Here is a 21,580-nt window from a genome sequence, read left to right as displayed (position 1 = left end):
CCATTCTCAGGGGGGCCCCGAAGGAAGGAACATTTCTCTCACACATTTGTTCTCAAAACATTTTTGTCGGGCAGACAAAATATATGTTTTCAAAATGAAAACAAATTATGTGGACAACGCCACCATGCTAACAAAATTTTAAATCCAAACGACCAAACCCAAATTTAATTTTCCAAAAAATAAGACAATAATATTTTCAAGAAACAAGAAAAATATCTTTTTTTTTCCACTGTAGGTAAGATTATTAATTATTTATTAATAAAAACAACGAATTCTCTTGCATTATCTTTTTCTTTAGATAATAATTTCTTTTGAAGTTTGCAAAACTGTCAAATTTGTAGTGCGTGTTAAAATCAGTGTAAAAATATGTGTAGATTCGTATTAAAAGACGAAAAAAGAATCAATTCGTCGGCAAAAAAAACATCAATACATTTTCCGTTGGGAAACGTTTAAGAAAAAACTATTGTCGGCTCGTCGACGGTACATCCATGTTTTGGTTCAATGGAAAACACCATGGTACAATGGTTGGCACCCAAAAACATTTTTTTATTTGAATTGCGATTTGACCTCGCTTTTAAAGATTGACACATATAATTCATTAAATAACTTTAAAAAAAATTGTTTTCCAAATAAAAAAATTAAGTTTTTTTTTAAATCCAAAAATAATTTTTTTAAAAGTTTGCTTAATTTTAATATACAAGCCTTAATATATAAGCCTTTTTATGTCAAAATTTGCATTAAAATCGGTTGTGTCGTTTACATTAAGAAATCGGCTCTATGGCAGTTCTACCGTTAATAACGATCCAAAAAAATATTTTTCTTATTTCAAAAGTTCGGCCTTATTTGCAGCATTACATGTTTTTTTTTTCAATGCAAAATCGTTATCCGTTTTTGAGAAAATTGCAATACATATCTCGAAAACTTTATACTGAAGATATCCGTTAAAAAGGAGACATTAAAATAAAATTAAAAAACGGCTCTTGGAAATCACGTACAAATCGTCTGTACCGAGTTTTTAGCAAATCTATCAATCCGTTTGAGCTCTTTTTTTCCATTTCTTCAAACTGAAACTTATAACGGATACAGGGTGTAATTATTGGCTGTATAAAAAGTATTGGCAGTGGCAACGATTGATGTATCAATGCACGTATTATTGACACCCCCTGTCAATAATAAAGACACTAGGTACTTAACGATATATTGGCACCCCTTAAACCAACCATTACCTTTTAGCCAACCATTTTACTTATTTTACTTTCCAAAAGGGCCCCAAATTTTGTGTGCCCAAGGGCCCCAGGATAGTTAAAGACGGCCCTGGGTGGGTGTATATATATTTTGGGCTGAAGCAATAAGCTTTCAAGTAGTATAAAATTTATTATAGGTTGTTATATAAAAAAATGGATTTCTGGGTGATGGAAGTGAGTTTTTTTCACTTTTTTCATAAGAAACGATTGTTTTAAATAAATTATTTTAATACTTTTTGCGCATTGTAAAAATTTAAAAATGGTTTTATTCTTTAGAAGAAATTTGTGGCTTTTTTTGTAAGCTTTTAAAATAAAAAAATGAATATAATGAGAAAATCACAAAGTTGTTTTTCAAGCAATTTTACTTTATGGATATGGGGCGAAGCAGCTTTATGCCATATAAAAAAGTTGCAAGTATCTCAAAATAAAATCTTAAAAATGATGCTCAATCTACCTTGGCATACTTCAACCTTAGATCTCCACAGAAAGGCGGATGTTGAATCGATTTTTGAAAGAATTCTCAAACTAACATCAAATTTTAATAACAGCTGTGATAACTTCGAAAATTATATTATAAGACGGCTTAATATGTAATCTGTGATACTTACTTAAAAATATTTATTACGTTTGCTTTGACTTATTGTTTTTTGTTTTCATTAATGTGATATTTATGTATATTTATTTTTAAACTTGTCAAAATATTTACTTATTAATTTATTCACTTTATGTATTAATTTATTACTTAATTATTGTTTATTCATTTGTTTATTATTATTTATACATTTATTTATCTACTTATTTATTTATTTATGTACTTATTTATGTAATTATTTTTTTGTATCTATTTATTTATTTTATTAATGTTTTTTTTTTGTATTTTCCTCGAATACATTTTTGGGCCCAGTGTGTGCACTAACGAAATTGGTATCAAATGAAAGGTGACGATAAGCACATTACATGGGTAAAATATTTTCAAATTCGTTAATGGGGTTTTGGAGATATTTGAGTTTGAAGTTTCCGATTTCACAATCAAGATTTCAGCTATTTTTTCGAACAATTAATCTTAGAATGCGTAATAATGGATGTACACTAATAATATTAGTATCAAATGAAAGGTATTCCTCTTGTCTATAAATCTGTATTAAAAATCTTTTTCTATGTTAAAAAAATAATACATATTAGGTATTTACTTCTCAAAAGGTGATTTTTTTAAGCAAGGCCTTTGGCACATCGAAATATCAAAATATTCAATAGTGACATGTACTTTTTTGCAATTATTAAATAGCTTAATGTATAACCTTTAATTCTATATATGTATAAAACAGTTCTATAAATCATATATAGGTTAGGTTAGGTTATATGGGCTGACAGTTGATTTTGTTACCGTCACACTTAGATCAATGTAGATCCCTTGTGATACCCTGAAGTATTGTAACTTCATTGAAAAGTGTGAACCTATGAATGCTATGGTTGTTCAAGCCATTTAGAGGACTTGACAAATTTCAGTAGGCTATTGCCTGAGAGTTCCGATAGTTCTTCTAATTCATTAAAGAAGTAACTTCCTAAGAATTTTTTCCTAGTGCGACAGAGTGGTGGGCAGTGACAGAGGAAGTGAACAGTGTTTTCCTGTTCGTCCTCATTACCGCAGCCTCTGCATAGATCATCCGTACTAAGCCCCATTTACTTTTTGTGGTATCATAGTAGGTTATGACCCGTTAAGACGCCTATTAGGGATCTTAAGTAAAGCTTACTAAGTAGTAAGATCTTATTTGATTTTTTCTCGTCGAAGTTCGGCCATAGTTTCCTGGTGTGACCGCAGGTTTCTAAAAGGTTCCATCTATCATTGGTTTTTTGATGTAAGCGAGAACAAGTGGAAAGGCAAAGTAAAAGAAGAGCGCGACTTACTTCAAGAGTGGTTTTTATTCAAGTGACTTAACTAGTAATAATTATGTGTAACATAGGTACTAAAAGTATATGCTAATACAATAGAACAATAGAATTAGGGTTGCCATTCTGACAAACTCCATCTCAACCAAAACTCGCAATGAAAAAATTTATATAAACGAAATTCATTAAATTTTAAATAATTTCTTTGACAATTCAATATGCTTATTTTTGTTTAAACACTTCGTAAATATATCAGCTAAATTATTATTGGTTGGTACATAAGAAATAGATATTATATTTTTCGAACATTTGTCTTTTAAATAATGATATTGTATGTCAATATGCTTACTACGTTTATGTGTAATTTCATTATTTGCAAAAAAGCTGGCACCTTGATTGTCACAGTACATGGTAGTTGCTTCTTTGGAATATTTCAGGAAACCCATTTCAGCAAGCAAGCTTCTTTGAAAAACGACTTCTTTTGCACCTTGACACATAGCAATGTACTCCGCTTCCATCGTACTTAGTGCTATTACATGCTGTTTTTTGGATTCCCAAGCTACGGGACCTCCGCCAAAATACACAACGTAACCACTGTAAGACTTGCGGTCAGTTGCGTCTGAACCCCAATCAGCATCTGTATAACAAAATAAATCATTATTACCATTATAATTTAAACAAACCTTCGAATCGCTTCTTAAGTATCGAAGTATGTGCTTCGCTGCTATAAAGTGCTCGTGGTGCGGATGAGAACAAAACTGCGACATCTTAGAGACAACATGAGTAAGGTCAGGTCTTGAAATTGTCGCCAAGTAGTTCAATGCTCCCATAAGCGATTGATAATCTTTGATGTTCACAGCAGCACAGTTGTCTTTAGAACATTTTTCTAAGACGGTTCCACTTGCGAGTGGTGTAGATGCAGGTTTACAATTTTCCATACCCCAGTGAGTTAACAGGTCTTCAATATATCGTCTCTGGTGAACAGCTATACTTCCTTGTGGGCCATCCCTCTCGATTTCCATTCCAAGATAAAATTTGATTGGTCCACGATCAATAGCCTCCACATGACTATTCAAATTTTGCATGATATCGGAAAAGACTGCTTCTGATGAGTAAGCTATTACTAAATCGTCAACGTATAATCCAATTATACTCATATGTTGGCTGTTTCTCAAAACATACACGCAGCTATCTGTTTTGCATCTCACAAAACCAATGCTTACCAACACATCGTTAATCTTCCGATTCCAATCTCTTCCGGCTTGTTTTAGGCCATATAGAGATTTTTTAAGCTTACAAATTTTCTCCGGTTGATTCTGGTCTACAAACTCCTCCGGCTGGTGCATATATACTTCCTCTTCTAAATCTCCATTGAGATAAGCAGCTGCGATGTCAATGTGATTTATAAAAAGTTGGTTCTGAACACCAAGCGCCAAAATTAAACGAATAGTAGGATGTCGCAAAACCGGTGAATAAGTTTCGAAATAATCCACGTTTTCTTTCTGAAAACAGCCTTGGGCGACCAAACGTGCCTTATATTTCTCTACTTCTCCATCTGCATTTCGTTTTGTTGCAAATACCCATTTACAACCGATGATGTTTTGGTGTTTTGGTTCACTAACTAGATCCCATGTATTATTCTCGACCAACGAAGAATATTCTTTTCTCATGGCATCTCTCCACTTCATGGCGTTAGCACTTTCTAAAGCTTCTTTCACATTGATCGGATCTGGAACACTTGAGACGAGTTTATTTGCATATTCTCGACTAACAGCAGAAACTTTCCTCGGTCGTCCTGGATTTCCTGTCCGCAAGATTCTTGGTCTTCCTCCGCTCGATTTAGCAATAGGTTCTTCTACGACAGGCTCTTTCTCACCATCAACAACAACATCTTCAACAAACACCTCATCATCACCAAAGCCTTCAGCATCACTAACAGCATCTTCTTCAGAAGCAATTTCGAGAACATCACTAGCAGCATCTTCGTAGACATCCTCAGCAGCATCAACAACAACAACATCGTCCACAGCAACATCACCACTACCATCTTTAATATCACCTTTGCCGACGTCTTCATTCATCACGGCATTGTGATCACCTGGGTACGAAATAAAAGTAAAATTAGTTTTTTCTACTTTGTTATTTGACGCGCTCTTAATGTCACATTCAGCTACTGAGAATTTTTCCTCAAAAAACGTAACATCTCTAGAAATGACAATTGATTTTAAATTTTTATCATAAAGCCTATACCCCTTGGTATGGTCAGCATAACCAACAAATGACAAAATTTTTCCTTTGGGCTGCAACTTAGACCGACCAGGTTGCCTCAACAAAGCAATAGCATCACACCCAAAAATTTTCATGTGACTAACAGACGGCTTATAACCAAACCAACACTCGTATGGTGTTTTATCATTCAAAATTTTCGTTGGCGAACGATTTCTGATATACGTTGCCGTATTTATGGCCTCCGACCATAGGTATTGTGGCAACTTGGACTCCTCCAGCATGCATCGGGCCATTTCCATAAGGGTTCTATTTGCCCTTTCGGCGACGCCATTTTGCTGGGGTGTGTAACTTGTAGACCGCTGATGAATTATTCCATTTAATTTTAAAAAATTATCAAAATCGCCACTAGTGTACTCCCGCCCATTATCACTACGAATACATTTTACCTTCTTTCCAGTTTGCTTCTCCATAGTAGCCACATACTCCTTAAATACCTTCAAGGCTTCAGATTTCTTCTTCAAAAAATATGTGGTCGTGTACCTCGAGAAGTCATCTATAAAGGTGATAAAGTAGACAGATCCACCTTGAGATGTAACACGTAGCGGGCCGCATATATCCGTGTGAACAACATCTAGCAAACTGTAAGTAAACAATTCATTATAGTGATTAAATGGCTTTGTACTTATTTTACACAAGGCACATGTGACGCATTTAAAGCCATCTGCTTTATTTACACTCATACCGCGAACCATTTCTTTTTGTGACATCTTATATAAATCCCCGACGTTGAGGTGTCCAAAACGTTTGTGCCAAACGACCGATGTACCTTCTTGCCGAGCGCTTAAAACCATTTCGTGTTCTGATGTCATCTTTGTAGAATAAATTCCATTCTGCAAATATGCAACAAAAATTAATTTATTATCTCTGGAATTAACAAAAGCTTTATCATCTGTGAATTGAACACGACATCTATTTTCAATTATCTTACTAACAGATAAAAAGTTAGAATTGAGCTCTGGTACGTATAACACTTTGGTCAAGGTTATGCTCATGTCACCTGATTTCAATGTCACTTGACCTATCCCGTTTGCTTCAACGTTGTCACCTGATGCCATAAAAACTTTCTGATTATGCTCCTTCAACGACGAAAACAGTTGTTTATCAGAACACATGTGTGATGATGCACCGCTATCCAAAATCCAGTTGTTGTTACTGTTGCGTTTTTTTCCCCCATGACTACATGCACTGAGAACGACAGCATGCGCAAGAGACTGACTCGAGCTTTGACTACTGCACTGTGATTTTATGTGCCCTCTCTTCCCACAACCGTAGCACTTAACGTTTCTGTTGCTTCGTTTTTCGCTGTTGCTTTTTGTTGCACTTCTTTGATATTTGTTCTTTTGCTCTTTATGTTTAACCGAGAACCGAGAACACCTGTTCGTTCGAATCGACTCTGTCACCACGCCGATGTTCTTCCTCTAAAATTTTAATTTTTAGTTGACTCAATGATGGCAGATCATCGCGACTTTCGATTGCAACGACGAAGTTCTCCATTTCCTCGGGTAGACTACACAGCATTAAAATACTAACGAGGTCATCAGGCAAATGACAATCAATTTCATTTAAAGCATCGACAATCGAACAAAATTCATTTATTTGCGTAGTGAATTTTTGTCCCACTTTAAATTGAAATTTAACCAATTGTTTAAATAAGTTTACCTTTCGAGCAGGCCCTTTTCCATTGTAGGTTAATGTTAGCTTTTCCCATGCGATCTTCGCAGTACCACATCCCTTCAAATGAATTAACTCAGAAGGCTTAACACAAAGAGTTATCATTGCCAACGCTTTGGCATCTATCCTTTCCCAAGCGAGCTTATCCGGGTCAGAAAGGTTTTCAGCCTTTACCTTCTCGACGACATGCCAATAGTCCAACGTGACCAGCAAGCTCCTCATCTGGACCGACCAAGATGTAAAGTTGTCGCCGTTGAGTTTATCGATTTGCATCGCAGACACAGACATTTTATTATTTTTCAATTAATTAATTTTCCGACACGACTCAATGGTAAAATAAATTGAACAAATTATTTTTCAGAAGTTACCGCGTGTTAAGTAAAAAAAATTGAAATTATGTCCGACTAATACTTGAACGCAAAAAAAAACTTTTTTTTTTTTTTTTCTAATACTCGTATACGTGCACTGGACCCATAACCTTTGTAAGCGAGAACAAGTGGAAAGGCAAAGTAAAAGAAGAGCGCGACTTACTTCAAGAGTGGTTTTTATTCAAGTGACTTAACTAGTAATAATTATGTGTAACATAGGTACTAAAAGTATATGCTAATACAATAGAACAATAGAATTAGGGTTGCCATTCTGACATTTGAGAAATCTTGTTGACGATATTTCGCTTTATTTCACATTGTGGGATTCTGATGTTATGGTCTATGAGAGAGGGATCAAGAACTGAGCCCTCCCTTGCAAGCTCATCCGCTTTTTCGTTGCCGAACACATCACTGTGGCCGGGAACCCAGCAGAGTCTTACATTATGCTGCATACCAAGAACCCTAAGCTCTTCGCGACAGCAAGAAACAAGCTTAGACTTGATTAAGGTGGCAGAAATCGCTTTTATTGCCGCTTGGCTATCAATGAAAAAGGTGATGTTAGCAGGTGATATCGCCATCATGGATATTTGTTTAGCAGCATTTTTTACTGCCAATATCTCGGCTTGGAAGTCACTGCTGTGATCGGGGAGCCTGAAGGAACTGGCAAGGTTAAGGTTTTCTGAGTAAAAACCTGCACCAACCCCAGTGTTCATTTTCGAACCATCAGTAAATATGGCGATAGTCGACTCATTTGAGAAAGGTACACTGTTTTCCCAATCTTGTCTGTTAGGGAAACTGACATTAAAAGACTTGTTGAAGTCTAAGTAAGGGGTCATGTAATCTGTACTTACGTTGTTGCCAACGTAGTTAGAAAGGATCGTAGTATGGCCGTTTTTACTAGTATTCCAAATGCTGGTTTGACTGAGTCGAAGGGCGCTGTTTGCTGCTAATTCTTGTACAAATAGATCTAAGGGAGTGAGATTAAGGATTGCTTCCAGACCTGCGGTTGGAGTGGACCTCATCACCCCCGTAGTGCTAATGCATGCTGCTCTTTGGACTTTGGTTAGGGTCTTCAAGTTCGTGGATTTCTCCAGAGCTTGCCATCAGACTAAGCTGCCATAAGTCAGAATGGGTCTGACAATGGCGGTATACATCCACATGATTATTTTGGGATTTGGTCCCCAGTTTCTGCCAAGAATTCTATTACATGAGTAAAGTGCAAACGTGGCTTTCTTATATCTTTCTTGAATGTTTGGACCGCAGTTATAGTCTATTTAATAGACCCGAGCTCCAGAGCAAAAATAGAACAAATTCGTTCAAGACTTTTTATTGGCGATTATGATTCCTTGGCATACAAGAATACTCCAGCCAAAAGTGCTACTAAATACGTTGGTGCATTTCTGAGAAAACGGCAACACTGGTCGGTTTTCAGTTTTTTTGATTTAACTCGAAAACCAAGCCTGACTTTGAAATGGTTCAAAGACACTTTTCATAGCAAATTAAATTTTCTGTCAAGTTAAGATGGTTAAAAAATTTTAAAAATTATTTTTGACTAAAATTCTAACCTAAAATCAAAGAAAAAAAAGTTAAAAAATTGACAATTTTATTTTTTTTTACTAAATCAAGGGGCATTTTGTGTATGTAGCCGGGACGTCCAAACTTTGTACTAATGAAATAAAGTAGAGGTAAAATCCTTTGATAATATGCAATTTTCAATTTTTTTTGTCAAGAAACAACTTAAATGTACCTATTCAAAAATTAGCACTTTTTCTAAATTTTTGACTTTTTTAGTTAAAAGCAAGTTTTTAAAACTCGATAAAATCGTATTAATTGGTAACTTTAAGACTTTTAAAGTAAACATACTTCGAGGGATTGATTTAATATAAACTAAATATGACAAACAAAAAAAATTATTTGCATCCTTATGGCCTTTAGTGCAATTTTGTGTATGTGCATTTTTATAAATTCGGGTCGAATGGATGGACGGAGAGCCATTAGCTTTGGTCTATTGCATAGAAGAACATTAAATACCAACTCTTTTACTGTTTTCAATGGCCTGAAAAACAATTCTTGTAAAATCCGCGACCAACGAAAAGTTTCTCTTGAAAAACGAAAAAAATACTCTTATGAGTTTGAAACAAAATAGCTCAGGCAAATTATTAAATCAAATTGCACTTTTCGCGGGACAAATTTTTTTCATGGAACGTGTTTAGGTGAATGTCCTTAAATCATAAAAGTGAATTTTTTGGGATGATAAGATATCGGGAACAGCCGCCATCTTGGAAAAGAGGTCGGTGCCGTTTTTATTTTATAACTCCATTTTTACTCATTTAAACCAAAAATGTCCGAGGATAGACTTATTATCAATTAAATTATCTAAAAAATGATATACAAATGAATTCCGTGAGTTATTTAAATTCAATTTTATAGTCGGTCCAAGTCCGGGTTCTTCTCGCAAGGTTAAGACAATATGACATTTTTTCAAATATCTGAAGAACTTTTTATTTGTTTGGGATTTTCTTAAAGAATGAATTATAGCACTTTTAATTATCTATGAAATGAACCCTTTATTGTTTTTGTAACCATCACATTGTAGAAGCAACCAAACGTCGAAGTCATGTTATACGATTTTTTAACTGAACATATTTGGGATTTCAATAGTTCAAATAAACAATCAAAAATTAAACACAATAGTCTCGAAAACATAACGGCTTACACACCTCATATCTTGAGTTATACTTATCGTAATGCTGAGATTGAGGTGTTCATGTTTAGAAAAAATGACAGGGCATCAGTTCTTATATTTAGAATTTTAAATAGTGTCACTTTAGCTTATTCACATTAATTGGAAAATTCACTTCATTGAAAACCTCGAAAACTATATAAAGGTTAACATTAAAGATTTCAAACTTTGAATTCAATATTTAGACGAATATAGTTAAAAAACTGTTAACTTATATTTTAGTTATACCTCCACTTCAAAAATTTGCTCGGTCTAATAGAAGAAAACTTGTTATTTTCTCACTTTTGACTAGTAGAATGTGAACTTCGACGTTAGATGGCTTATACATTATGTTGGTTACAGTTACGATAAAGGGCTCATTTTATAGATAAATTAAAAGTGCTATAATTCATTCTTTAAGAAAATCCCAAACAAATAAAAAGTTCTTCAGATATTTGAAAAAATGTCATATTGTCTTAACCTTGCGAGAAGAACCCGGACTTGGACCGACTATAAAATTGAATTTAAATAACTCACGGAATTCATTTGTATATCATTTTTTAGATAATTTAATTGATAATAAGTCTATCCTCGGACATTTTTGGTTTAAATGAGTAAAAATGGAGTTATAAAATAAAAACGGCACCGACCTCTTTTCCAAGATGGCGGCTGTTCCCGATATCTTATCATCCCAAAAAATTCACTTTTATGATTTAAGGACATTCACCTAAACACGTTCCATGAAAAAAATTTGTCCCGCGAAAAGTGCAATTTGATTTAATAATTTGCCTGAGCTATTTTGTTTCAAACTCATAAGAGTATTTTTTTCGTTTTTCAAGAGAAACTTTTCGTTGGTCGCGGATTTTACAAGAATTGTTTTTCAGGCCATTGAAAACAGTAAAAGAGTTGGTATTTAATGTTCTTCTATGCAATAGACCAAAGCTAATGGCTCTCCGTCCATCCATTCGACCCGAATTTATAAAAATGCACATACACAAAATTGCACTAAAGGCCATAAGGATGCAAATAATTTTTTTTGTTTGTCATATTTAGTTTATATTAAATCAATCCCTCGAAGTATGTTTACTTTAAAAGTCTTAAAGTTACCAATTAATACGATTTTATCGAGTTTTAAAAACTTGCTTTTAACTAAAAAAGTCAAAAATTTAGAAAAAGTGCTAATTTTTGAATAGGTACATTTAAGTTGTTTCTTGACAAAAAAAATTAAAAATTGCATATTATCAAAGGATTTTACCTCTACTTTATTTCATTAGTACAAAGTTTGGACGTCCCGGCTACATACACAAAATGCCCCTTGATTTAGTAAAAAAAAATAAAATTGTCAATTTTTTAACTTTTTTTTCTTTGATTTTAGGTTAGAATTTTAGTCAAAAATAATTTTTAAAATTTTTTAACCATCTTAACTTGACAGAAAATTTAATTTGCTATGAAAAGTGTCTTTGAACCATTTCAAAGTCAGGCTTGGTTTTCGAGTTAAATCAAAAAAACTGAAAACCGACCAGTGTTGCCGTTTTCTCAGAAATGCACCAACGTATTTAGTAGCACTTTTGGCTGGAGTATTCTTGTATGCCAAGGAATCATAATCAGCAATAAAAACTCTTGAACGAATTTGTTCCATCCAAAAGGGTCTATTCAATAGACTATTAAGTTTCTTATCCAAGATCACTCCGAGATATTGGGGGACATGGGGTGATATAGTCTCCGGTCTTAAATAACTGCGGATATGTATATCGATTAACCTTTCAAGTGTCTTGAGTGTAAAAGAGGTTAGACTGATAGGTACGAAATCTTTGGGTTCTGTGTAACTGGATTTACCAGCTTTTGGTATAAAGACAACTTTGACTTCACGCCATGTTTTAGGGACATATCCCAATTGTAGGCTATTTTGGAATATTGTGATCAGGTATGGAATAATGAATTCACTACTTTTTTGCAGCATCAAGGGGAAGACGCCATCTAGGAATGGAGATTTATAAGGAGAGAAGGAGTTGATGGCCCAGATCAACTTTTCTTTCGTAATAATTTCTCTAGGAATTTCACATATTGAGTGCAAAGAGTTTGTAGAATCATTTTCCAATTCAGAGTTACAACCTGGGAAATGGGCTTCCACCAGGAGTTTTAGACTGTCTTGACAGGATTCTGCCCATCAATTATCAGGCCCTTTTAGGGACCCTATAGAAGTATTCGTTTTGGAGAGTATTCTCCTTAGTCTCGCCGAATGGTTAGTACATTCGATAGTGCTACAGAAGTTTCTCCAAGAGCTACGTTTGGCTCGTTGAGTTTCTGTCTTGAACTTTCTCTGACTGGTTTTGTAAGATTCCCAGTCACTTTCTGCTCTAGTGCGTTTAGCACGGTTGAACAGTTTTCTTGTTTCTTTTCTTATGCTAGTGAGCTCAACAGTCCACCAGGGTGGTTTGTTGTTTTTCTTCGCCGCGGTAATGAGAGGACAGCTTTTGTCCAATGCATCGCGTAGAATTCCTGTGAATTCCTCTGTCAGTTTATCAAGACCATTTATGTTTAGGTTATTGTCAATGTTTAAGTGACTAATGTTTTTTACTATTTCCCTATTGAAGACATGCCAATCGGTACGCCTATTATTCCTTAAAGGCTTAATGTGCCGGGCAGCATCAGGGACATAGAATTCTATTAGCCGATGGTCGGAAAAAGAGATTTCATCTAAAACCTTCCATTGTTCTAATTGGCAAGTAACTGAATTACTCGCCAAGGTAATATCAAGAACTTCTTCCCGTGTTTTTGTAACAAAGGTAGGGGTGTTGCCTTTATTAGCTACGAGCAAGTTTTTTTCGATAATAAATTCAAAAAGGGACTCGACCCTGGTATTAGTATCAGTGCTTCCCAATTGCACATGGTGTGAGTTAGAATCACAACCTAAAATAATATCAAATTTATTCTTACTTGCAAAAGATACCAACGTTTCACTGATATCTGCTGGTGGTCCTTCTGTACCGTCATACGGCATGTAAGTGGACGAGAGGATGAGCATTGGGAGCCCATCACGCTCCAATTTTACAGTAGTCTGGTCAATGTTGCTGTAAGTAGTTAGAAGAAAAAGATTAAACTGTTTCTTAGCTACTATGCATGTTCTAGGGTTACTATTTTGACTGTCAAGATTTGACTTGTACAGCAGTAGTTCTTTAGAGTGTAGACCCTTGATATTCCCTCTTACAACCCAGGGTTCCTGTATCAGGGCTACGTCGTATTGTCTACTCTCCATGAGGTAGACAAGGTTAGCAGTTGCGGCTTTACTATGATGAAGATTGATTTGTAAGATTTTCAATTCCATTTATAGCATTCGCACTTTTATTTAAACTAAACACAAATTAGTTTCACCTTTCAAAAATATATTTCACCTTTCAGCAAATATATTTCACCTTTTAGCAAATATAATTAAACTAAAAGCAAATCAATTCAACCCAAAAGCAAATATAATTAAACTAAAGCAAACTATTTAAACTTTTTGCAAATCTATTTAACCAAAACACAAATTTATTTCACCTATAAAATGAAAAATGATAGTGATAATATTTTTTTAATAACGTTAGTTAGTTTGCTGACATTGGAATAAGTAGAATAATGTCAATAACATTGCTAGGGCAATCTACTTTTATCAATTTTACTTCAATAACTGCAACCAAGTTATGGTTCATGTTCATCTCACTTAGAACTTTTCGTGCGTATGTTTTGATTAAAGAAAGTGTCTTTTTTTCTTTAATAAGCTTTAACATAGCTTTTTCGGAAATAAAAAACATTAAAAAACACAGGTTTTACGGTGATGTAACTCAGAAAGTATCGAATGAGAAAATGAGATATGGAAGAAAGAAAGATAATTTTATTTTCAAACCGAAAAAATCAGCAAATTTTCTGTGCAACAAGTCGTTTTCGAGATATGCATTCGCACTTTTATTTAAACTAAACACAAATTATTTAACCTTTTCACAAATATATTTAACCTTTTAGAAAATATATTTCACCTTTTAGCAAATATAATTAAACTAAAAGCAAATCAATTAAACCCAAAAGCAAATATAATTAAACTAAAGCAAACTATTTAAACTTTTAGCAAACCTATTTAAACTTAACGCAAACTGATTAAACCTTATCTAGAAAAAGCTTTTGGTATCGAGCTATGAACAAGGGATTAGAAGCTGTCCGTAGCACTAAAATCAACGAAACACCCCAAAAACCACAATAAGACCCTGTAAACAAAATGTGCATTTTAGTTAATATGGAAAAACTAACAATAAAAGAAACTCCACCTAGGATTTGATGCAGTTTTGGAGAGGGGTTTATTTTCAGTGTACCTAAATCTCAGTTAAAGTAATTTTTTGTTGGGTGGGACATCCACTATCTAAAAAATTGCGTTACTCTCAATATAGCATTCGCACTTTTATTTAAACTAAAAACAAATTAGTTTCACCTTTCACAAATATATTTCACCTTTTAGCAAATATATTTCACCTTTTAGCAAATATAATTAAACTAAAAGCAAATCAATTAAACCTAAAAGCAAATATAATTAAACTAAAGCAAACTATTTAAACTTTTAGCAAATCTATTTAGCCAAAACACAAATTTATTTCACCTTTAAAATGAAAAATGATAGTGTTATAATTTTTTTAATAACGTTAGTTAGTTTGATGACATTAGAATAATTAGAATAATGTCAATAACATTGCTAGGGCAATCTAATTTTATCAATTTTACTTCAATAACTGCAACCAAGTTATGGTCAATGTTAATCTTACTTAGAACTTGTCGTGCGTATGTTTTTATTAAAGTAAATGACTTTTTTTCATTTATAAGCTATGCTATAAGAGTTGGAGTAAATAACTTTTAATTTTTTACCAACATAACTTTTTCGGAAATAAAAAACATTAAAAAACACAGGTTTTACCGCGATGTAACTCAGAAAGTATAGCTCGCATTAGAAAATGAGATATGGGAGAAAGAAAGATAATTGTATTTGCAAACCGAAAAAATCAGCGAATTTTCTGTGCAACAAGTCGTTTTCGAGATATTGAGAGTAACGCGATTTTTTAAATAGCGGATGTCCCACCCAACAAAAAATTACGTTAACTGAGATTCATACTGAAAATAAACCCCTCTTAAAAACTGCATCAAATCCTAGAAGGAGTTTTTTTTGTTGTTAGATTTTTCCATATTAACTGAAATGCACATTTTGTTTATAGGGTCTTATTGTGGTTTTTGGGGTGTTTCGTTGACTTAAGTGCTACGGACAGCTTCAAAATCCTCATCCCTTCTTCATAACTCGATACCAAAAGCTTTTTCTAGAAAAGGGTAAATCAGTTTGCGATTAGTTTAAATAGATTTGCTAAAAGTTTAAATAGTTTGCTTTAGTTTAATTATAATTGCTTTTGGGTTTAATTGATTTGCTTTTAGTTTAATTATATTTGCTAAAAGGTGAAATATATTTGCTAAAGGGTGAAATATATTTGTTAAAAGGTGAAACTAATTTGTGTTTAGGTTAATTAAAAGTGCGAATGCTATATCTCGAAAACAACTTGTTGCACAGAAAATTTGCTGATTTTTTCGGTTTGAAAATACAATTATCTTGGTTTCTCCCATATCTTTTTTCGAAAAATAAGCACGACGGACGACTTAAACGAAAGATTAACAGGGACCATAACTTGGTTGCAGTAATTTAAGTAAATTTGATAAAAGTAGATTGCCCTAGCAATGTTATTGACATTATTCTACTTATTCCAATGTCAGCAAACTAACTAACGTTATTAAAAAAAAACTTTATCACTATCATTTTTCATTTTAAAGGTGAAATAAATTTGTGTTTTGGTTAAATAGATTTGCTAAATGTTTAAACAGTTTGCTTTAGTTTAATTATATTTGCTTTTGGTTTTAATTGATTTGCTTTTAGTTTAATTATATTTGCTAAAAGGTGAAATATATTTGCTAAAGGGTGAAATATATCTGTTAAAAGGTGAAACTAATTTGTGTTTAGGTTAATTAAAAGTGCGAATGCTATATTGAGAGTAACGCGGTTTTTTAAATAGCGGATGTCCCACCCAACAAAAAATTACGTAAACTGAGATTTATACTGAAAATAAACCCCTCTTAAGAACTGCATCAAATCCTAGGTGAAGTTTCTTTTTTTGTTAGATTTTTCCCTATAAATTGAAATGCGCATTTTGTTTGTAGGGTCTTATTGTAGTTTTTGGGGTGTTTCGTTGATTTTAGTTCTACGGACAGCTTCAAAATCCTCACCCCTTCTTCATAGCTCGATACCAAACGCTTTTTCTAGAAAAGGTTAAATCAGTTTGCGATTAGTTTAAACAGATTTGCTAAAAGTTTAAATAGTTTACTTTTGATTAATTATTATATTTGCTTTTCGGTTTAATTGATTTGCTTTTAGTTTAATTATATTTGCCAAAAGGTGAAATATATTTGCTAAAAGGTGAAATATATTTGTGAAAAGGTTAAATAATTTATGTTAAGGTTAAATAAAAGTGCGAATGCTATATATAATAAAGTTTAAGTTAATAATCCAGTCAAATAAGGGTTTAACCTCGGAATGAATGCTAGTAGAAATGTTTTTTAATTATATTTAATTATATTTGCCAAAAGGTGAAATATATTTGCTAAAAGGTGAAATATATTTGTGAAAAGGTTAAATAATTTGTGTTAAGGTTAAATAAAAGTGCGAATGCTATATATAATAAAGTTTAAGTTAATAATCCAGTCAAATAAGGGTTTAACCTCGGAATGAATGTTAGTAGAAAAGATCTGCACCTTATCTTCAAACCAAGAAAATTAGGACTTGCGGACATGAGATTTTTTTAGATTTTTGAGGGTAGTTAAAGAATATCCAAACAAAGATTAAAATGAAAAAATTAGCCTATTAGCACTTATTCCTAAGATGAACAAGAATCTTCTTTAGTGCATATCCTAAAATTTGCCCCTCCATCAAAAAATACCATTATTTCGTAGGTATATATATTTTTTGTGATGGATTGTTTTGATTTTTAATAATGATGGATTCTAAAATCTTCATGCAAAATTTGGTTCATCTACCATTACTTTTAAGGGTTTTTCGGCAGTAAGTTTGCAACTGTTATAATAATATGAGTTGACAGATGAAAAACAGGTATAACTTTTTCCAGAGACGTCAGATTGTTTTGATTTTAGATTTTTTGGAATCAGCATTAAAAAATACCTTGAAATCATGTATTATATGTGTATATAATACCATAGCCTATTTTTGCTAATTTTGAAAATCTCCATTTCGCGATTTGACCTTGAAATCGCGGCAAGCGGACATGAGATTTTTCTAGACTTTTGAGATATGTTATAGAATGGCAAAAGGAAGATATTGAACAAAAAAAATTTCTACTAACATTCATTCCGAGATTTACCCCTTTTTTCTCCTTATTTGACTGTATTATAAATCATATATAAGGAAAATACACAAAAATGCGCTGAAATATGCCTATTAAATAATAAAAATAGAAACTATACTTCAGTCAATGGGGAAAAATCCGAAAAAAGGTATGACGTCAGCTAAGTTTGAATGCAGTATTGAAGAGGGGTTTATCCCAAGTACAAATCTCAGTTTGCATATTGTTTGGTTTTGTTGGGCGTCCGCCATTTTGAAAAACCCATTAGTTTCAATACCTCGAGAACGACTGGTCGGACAGAAAACTTGCAAGGACTTTTTAGATTGGAAATATATTAATCTTTTTTTTAGTACATCATTTTTCTCTAGGAGTTATAATTTCAGAGTTACAGTACCGCAAATTGTGCGTTTTTTGATATATTAAATATTTTAAACCACCCTTAGAGTTAAGTGCGAAATTACTGCAAATGAGATACTTTGCGGTTCTCTTACTTTGAAAGTATAACTCATAGAGAAAAATGACACGCTAGAGAAATAAAGATAATTTTATTTCAATCTAAAAAGTTCTTGCGAGATCTCTGTCCGACCAGTCGTTCTCGAGATATTGAGACAAATGCGTTTTTCAAAAAGGCGGAAGCCCCACAAGACCACAACATTCGTAGAAAAACGGAATAACTTTTTGAATCCAATCATAGTTTACAAGAAAAAGCTAAATCAAATACCTTTTTTTTCTTTTCTCATTATATCAATTTTTTGATATGAAAAACTTACAAAAAAATTATGCCATTTAAAAGTTTAACATTTTTTCTAAAGAATAAAGCCATACTTAGATTTTACAATGCGTAAAAGGTAAAAAATCCATTTTGTTTCATATAAATCAAACATGTCTGCACGACATCTACAAAAACAGCTAGAATTTTTTGAAGCCAATCAATTCTCATCAAAAAAAGCAACAAAATCAATCTTCTTTTTTTTCAATTACCTTGAACACATCTACAAAAAGAGCTAGAATTTTCTGAACCCAATCAGTTTTCATCAAAAAAAAAGCAAAAATATCAATCTTTTTTATCTTCTCACGTCATTAAATCAATTTTTTTAAATTAAAATAAAAAAACCTAGACCGACTACTGCGCTCTTGCACCATTATTTTATTTGTTTGAAATTTGTTTCAATTTCTATTGCTAAATGCTTGTTCAGCATTCAACTCGGTCTGCTAATAGCGCGATCGATGAACTCAGAATAAAATAACTTATTCTGAGTCCATCGATCGCGCTCTGAACAAGCTCCGAATACGTTCACAACGAAAAAAGAAATTGAAGCACTAAATGTTGAGAGGTGAAAAAAGAAATACAATTTTTAGAAAGAAAGTCGCTATTATGAAATTGGTGAAAAAGTCGCTTTGAATAAAAAGTCGTCGCTAAGGCTTCAAAAAGGTCGCTAATAGCGACTAAAGTCGCTTAGCGGTAACGCTGTATTGATACCAATATTATTTCTGTACATCCATTATTACGCATTCTACATTTAATTGTTCGAAAAAATAGCTGAAATCTTGATTGTGAAATTCGAAACTTCAAACTCAAATATCTCCAAAACCCCACTAACGAATTGAAAATATTTTACCCATGTAATGTGATTATCGTCACCTTTCATTTGACACCAATTTCGTTAGTGCACACACTGGGCCCAAGCTCCATAGAAAAATGTGCCATCTCCTTTGTTTGTTTCTTTTCCTTAAATAATATTTCAGTTGTAAGATTAATTATATCAAATCTCTGAATTGTAAAATGCGCGGTCACAGACCTTTTTGAAAATATTACAACGAAATAAAAATATCTATCTATCTAATATGTATAATGAGAAGAGAAAAAAGGTATTTTTTTTTAGTTTTTTTCTTGTAAATTATGATTGTTTGAAATAAATAAACGCTTCAATTGACTCATTTCAAACAAAAGCACACAATCTGTTTTCTTACGACGTTATCACGTTAAATCATCGTCCGTAAACCGGCTTTACAGACAACCTCTTTTAAAGTTAAAATAAAAATCTGTTATTTAATAACAGTGATGACTTTTGAATTAACTCTTTCCGGGGCAGTGGTATAAAAATCGTATCACCAATTTTAGCATTTTTTTCGAGCTTTAATGTGCAATGGTATTAAATTAATACCACAATTCTATGTAAGTTTAAACCAATCTCTTCATAAAAATGTGGTATTGATGTGGCCACAGAGAGCTTTTTTAATACATGTTTTATTCACTTTATCATAATAATCAATAATTATAAAACAGCTCAATGTCTGAAAACGATGAGTTTTTGAGCATTGATATATTTATTTTTATAGGAAAGAGTTGCTCTATAGTAAACTAGGTAATTACACTGGTCAACAAGGTTTTTGATACAGACACCAAGATATAATTTTTTATAGGTTTTTTGGGTGGTGAGCTCGAATCCGAAGTCAGAACAATTCTATCACATCACGTTTTTGAGATAATCCCGTTAGAAAAACGAAAATGCCGCTTTTTACCAGTTTTCAAGATTATTTATTAGCTTTTGGTTATTTGTTTGAAATAAATTTGTGTCAAAATTTGAAAGCGATTGGCAAAGAACATTTCGAGATTTGCTATTAAAAGCAATAAACATGAGATATACCAAACACGTTGATTTCAATTTCAGATTTCTCAAAGAAGAAAAGAGATATTTAAAAGATTTAAACGGATTTGTAAAGACAAGTTTAGTTCTATTAGAAACCGTTACAAATTTATTTAAAACAAATAACCAACAGCTAAGAAATAATCTCGAAAACTGGTAAAAAGCGGCATTTTCGATTTTCTAACGGGATTATCTCAAAAACCTGATGTGATAGAATTTTTTTGACTTCGGATTCGAGCTCAGCACACCAAAATCCTACAGAAAAGTATACCTTGGTTTCTGTAACAAAAAAAAAAGTTTGATTTTGTTGACCAGTGTTATTATCAATGATGCAGAAACGTACTAATTCTAGAAATTTACCTTTTTTAATATTTGTATGTTCTTTTATTATGTCCCATTTTGCGGCTATCCCGCCTCACCTATTATCGCAGACATCATCCTCGAAGATCTTTTAGATAGTTGCTTGGAAAAATTGACAACCAAGCCCAAAGTAATAACAAAATATGTAGATGACATTTTCGCCATCGTAAAAGTGGGAAAACTAGAAGAAACTCTAACGTGCCTCAACAGTTTTCATAGAAAACTAAAGTTTACAGTTGAAAGAGAAAACAACAACAAACTGCCTTACCTCTATACAGTTGTCATCAGAGAAAAAAGTTGTATAAAAATGGATTGGTTTCAAAAACCCACCTCGTCTGGAAGAATTATAAATTTCCACTCTAAACATCCAAAACAAATTATCTTTAAAACAGCCAAAAATCTCATAAAAAGAGTTCTCTCAATAATTGATTTGGAATACCATAAAAATAACAAAAATAAAATTCGAAACATACCTATTACAAAATAACGCATTCCCGCTAAAAATTATAAACACTTTAATAAACCAACACGAAAACCAGAAACAACACACACCAAAAGAAGAAAAAGAAAAACAGATATACAAATCCTTCACGTACATAAAATAAATAACAGAGAGGTTTAAGAAAGCACAGCTTTGTGATAAAGAGAAATATAAAATAGCAATAAAATCCAACTGCACAACTGCACAATTATATACTAATTTAAAAACAAAAATCGATAAAATGGAACATTCGGATTTAATTTACAAAATCAATTGTAACGGCAACACTGACGAAGAATGTAACCAGATTTATATTGGAACCAAAAAACAAAAATTAAAAAATAGACTGGCAGGACACAAGTCCGATATAAAAAGTAGCCCACCGCAGAAGACAGCACTGGCATCACATTGCATACAACATAATCACTCTTCGAACTTTGAGAGTATACAAGTATTGCAACGAGAAGAACACCATAACAAAAGAATGATCATCGAAAC

At 32.8% G+C, this 21,580-nt stretch overlaps 1 protein-coding gene across 2 annotated transcripts in view; it reads right to left on the bottom strand.

The window, feature by feature from the left end:
- LOC129907788 (alpha-catulin) overlaps positions 1-21,580 on the bottom strand; it is a 392,337-nt gene that overhangs the window by 294,522 nt on the left and 76,235 nt on the right. Inside the window, exon 2 of one of the 2 annotated variants that reach the window (XM_055984165.1) lies at positions 2,060-5,229. The exons of the other annotated variant lie outside the window; for it this stretch is intronic. Coding sequence (XP_055840140.1) covers positions 3,317-5,212 — 1,896 coding nt within the window. The 5' untranslated portion in view covers positions 5,213-5,229 and the 3' untranslated portion in view covers positions 2,060-3,316. Of the gene's footprint in view, positions 1-2,059; positions 5,230-21,580 lie in introns of those variants that run through there. 2 annotated transcript variants of the gene reach the window in all.

The sequence above is a fragment of the Episyrphus balteatus genome, chromosome 1 (genome assembly GCF_945859705.1).
Source record: "Episyrphus balteatus chromosome 1, idEpiBalt1.1, whole genome shotgun sequence".
Classification (NCBI taxonomy): Eukaryota; Metazoa; Arthropoda; class Insecta; order Diptera; family Syrphidae; genus Episyrphus; species Episyrphus balteatus.
This window is presented reverse-complemented; position numbering and strand designations above follow the sequence as displayed.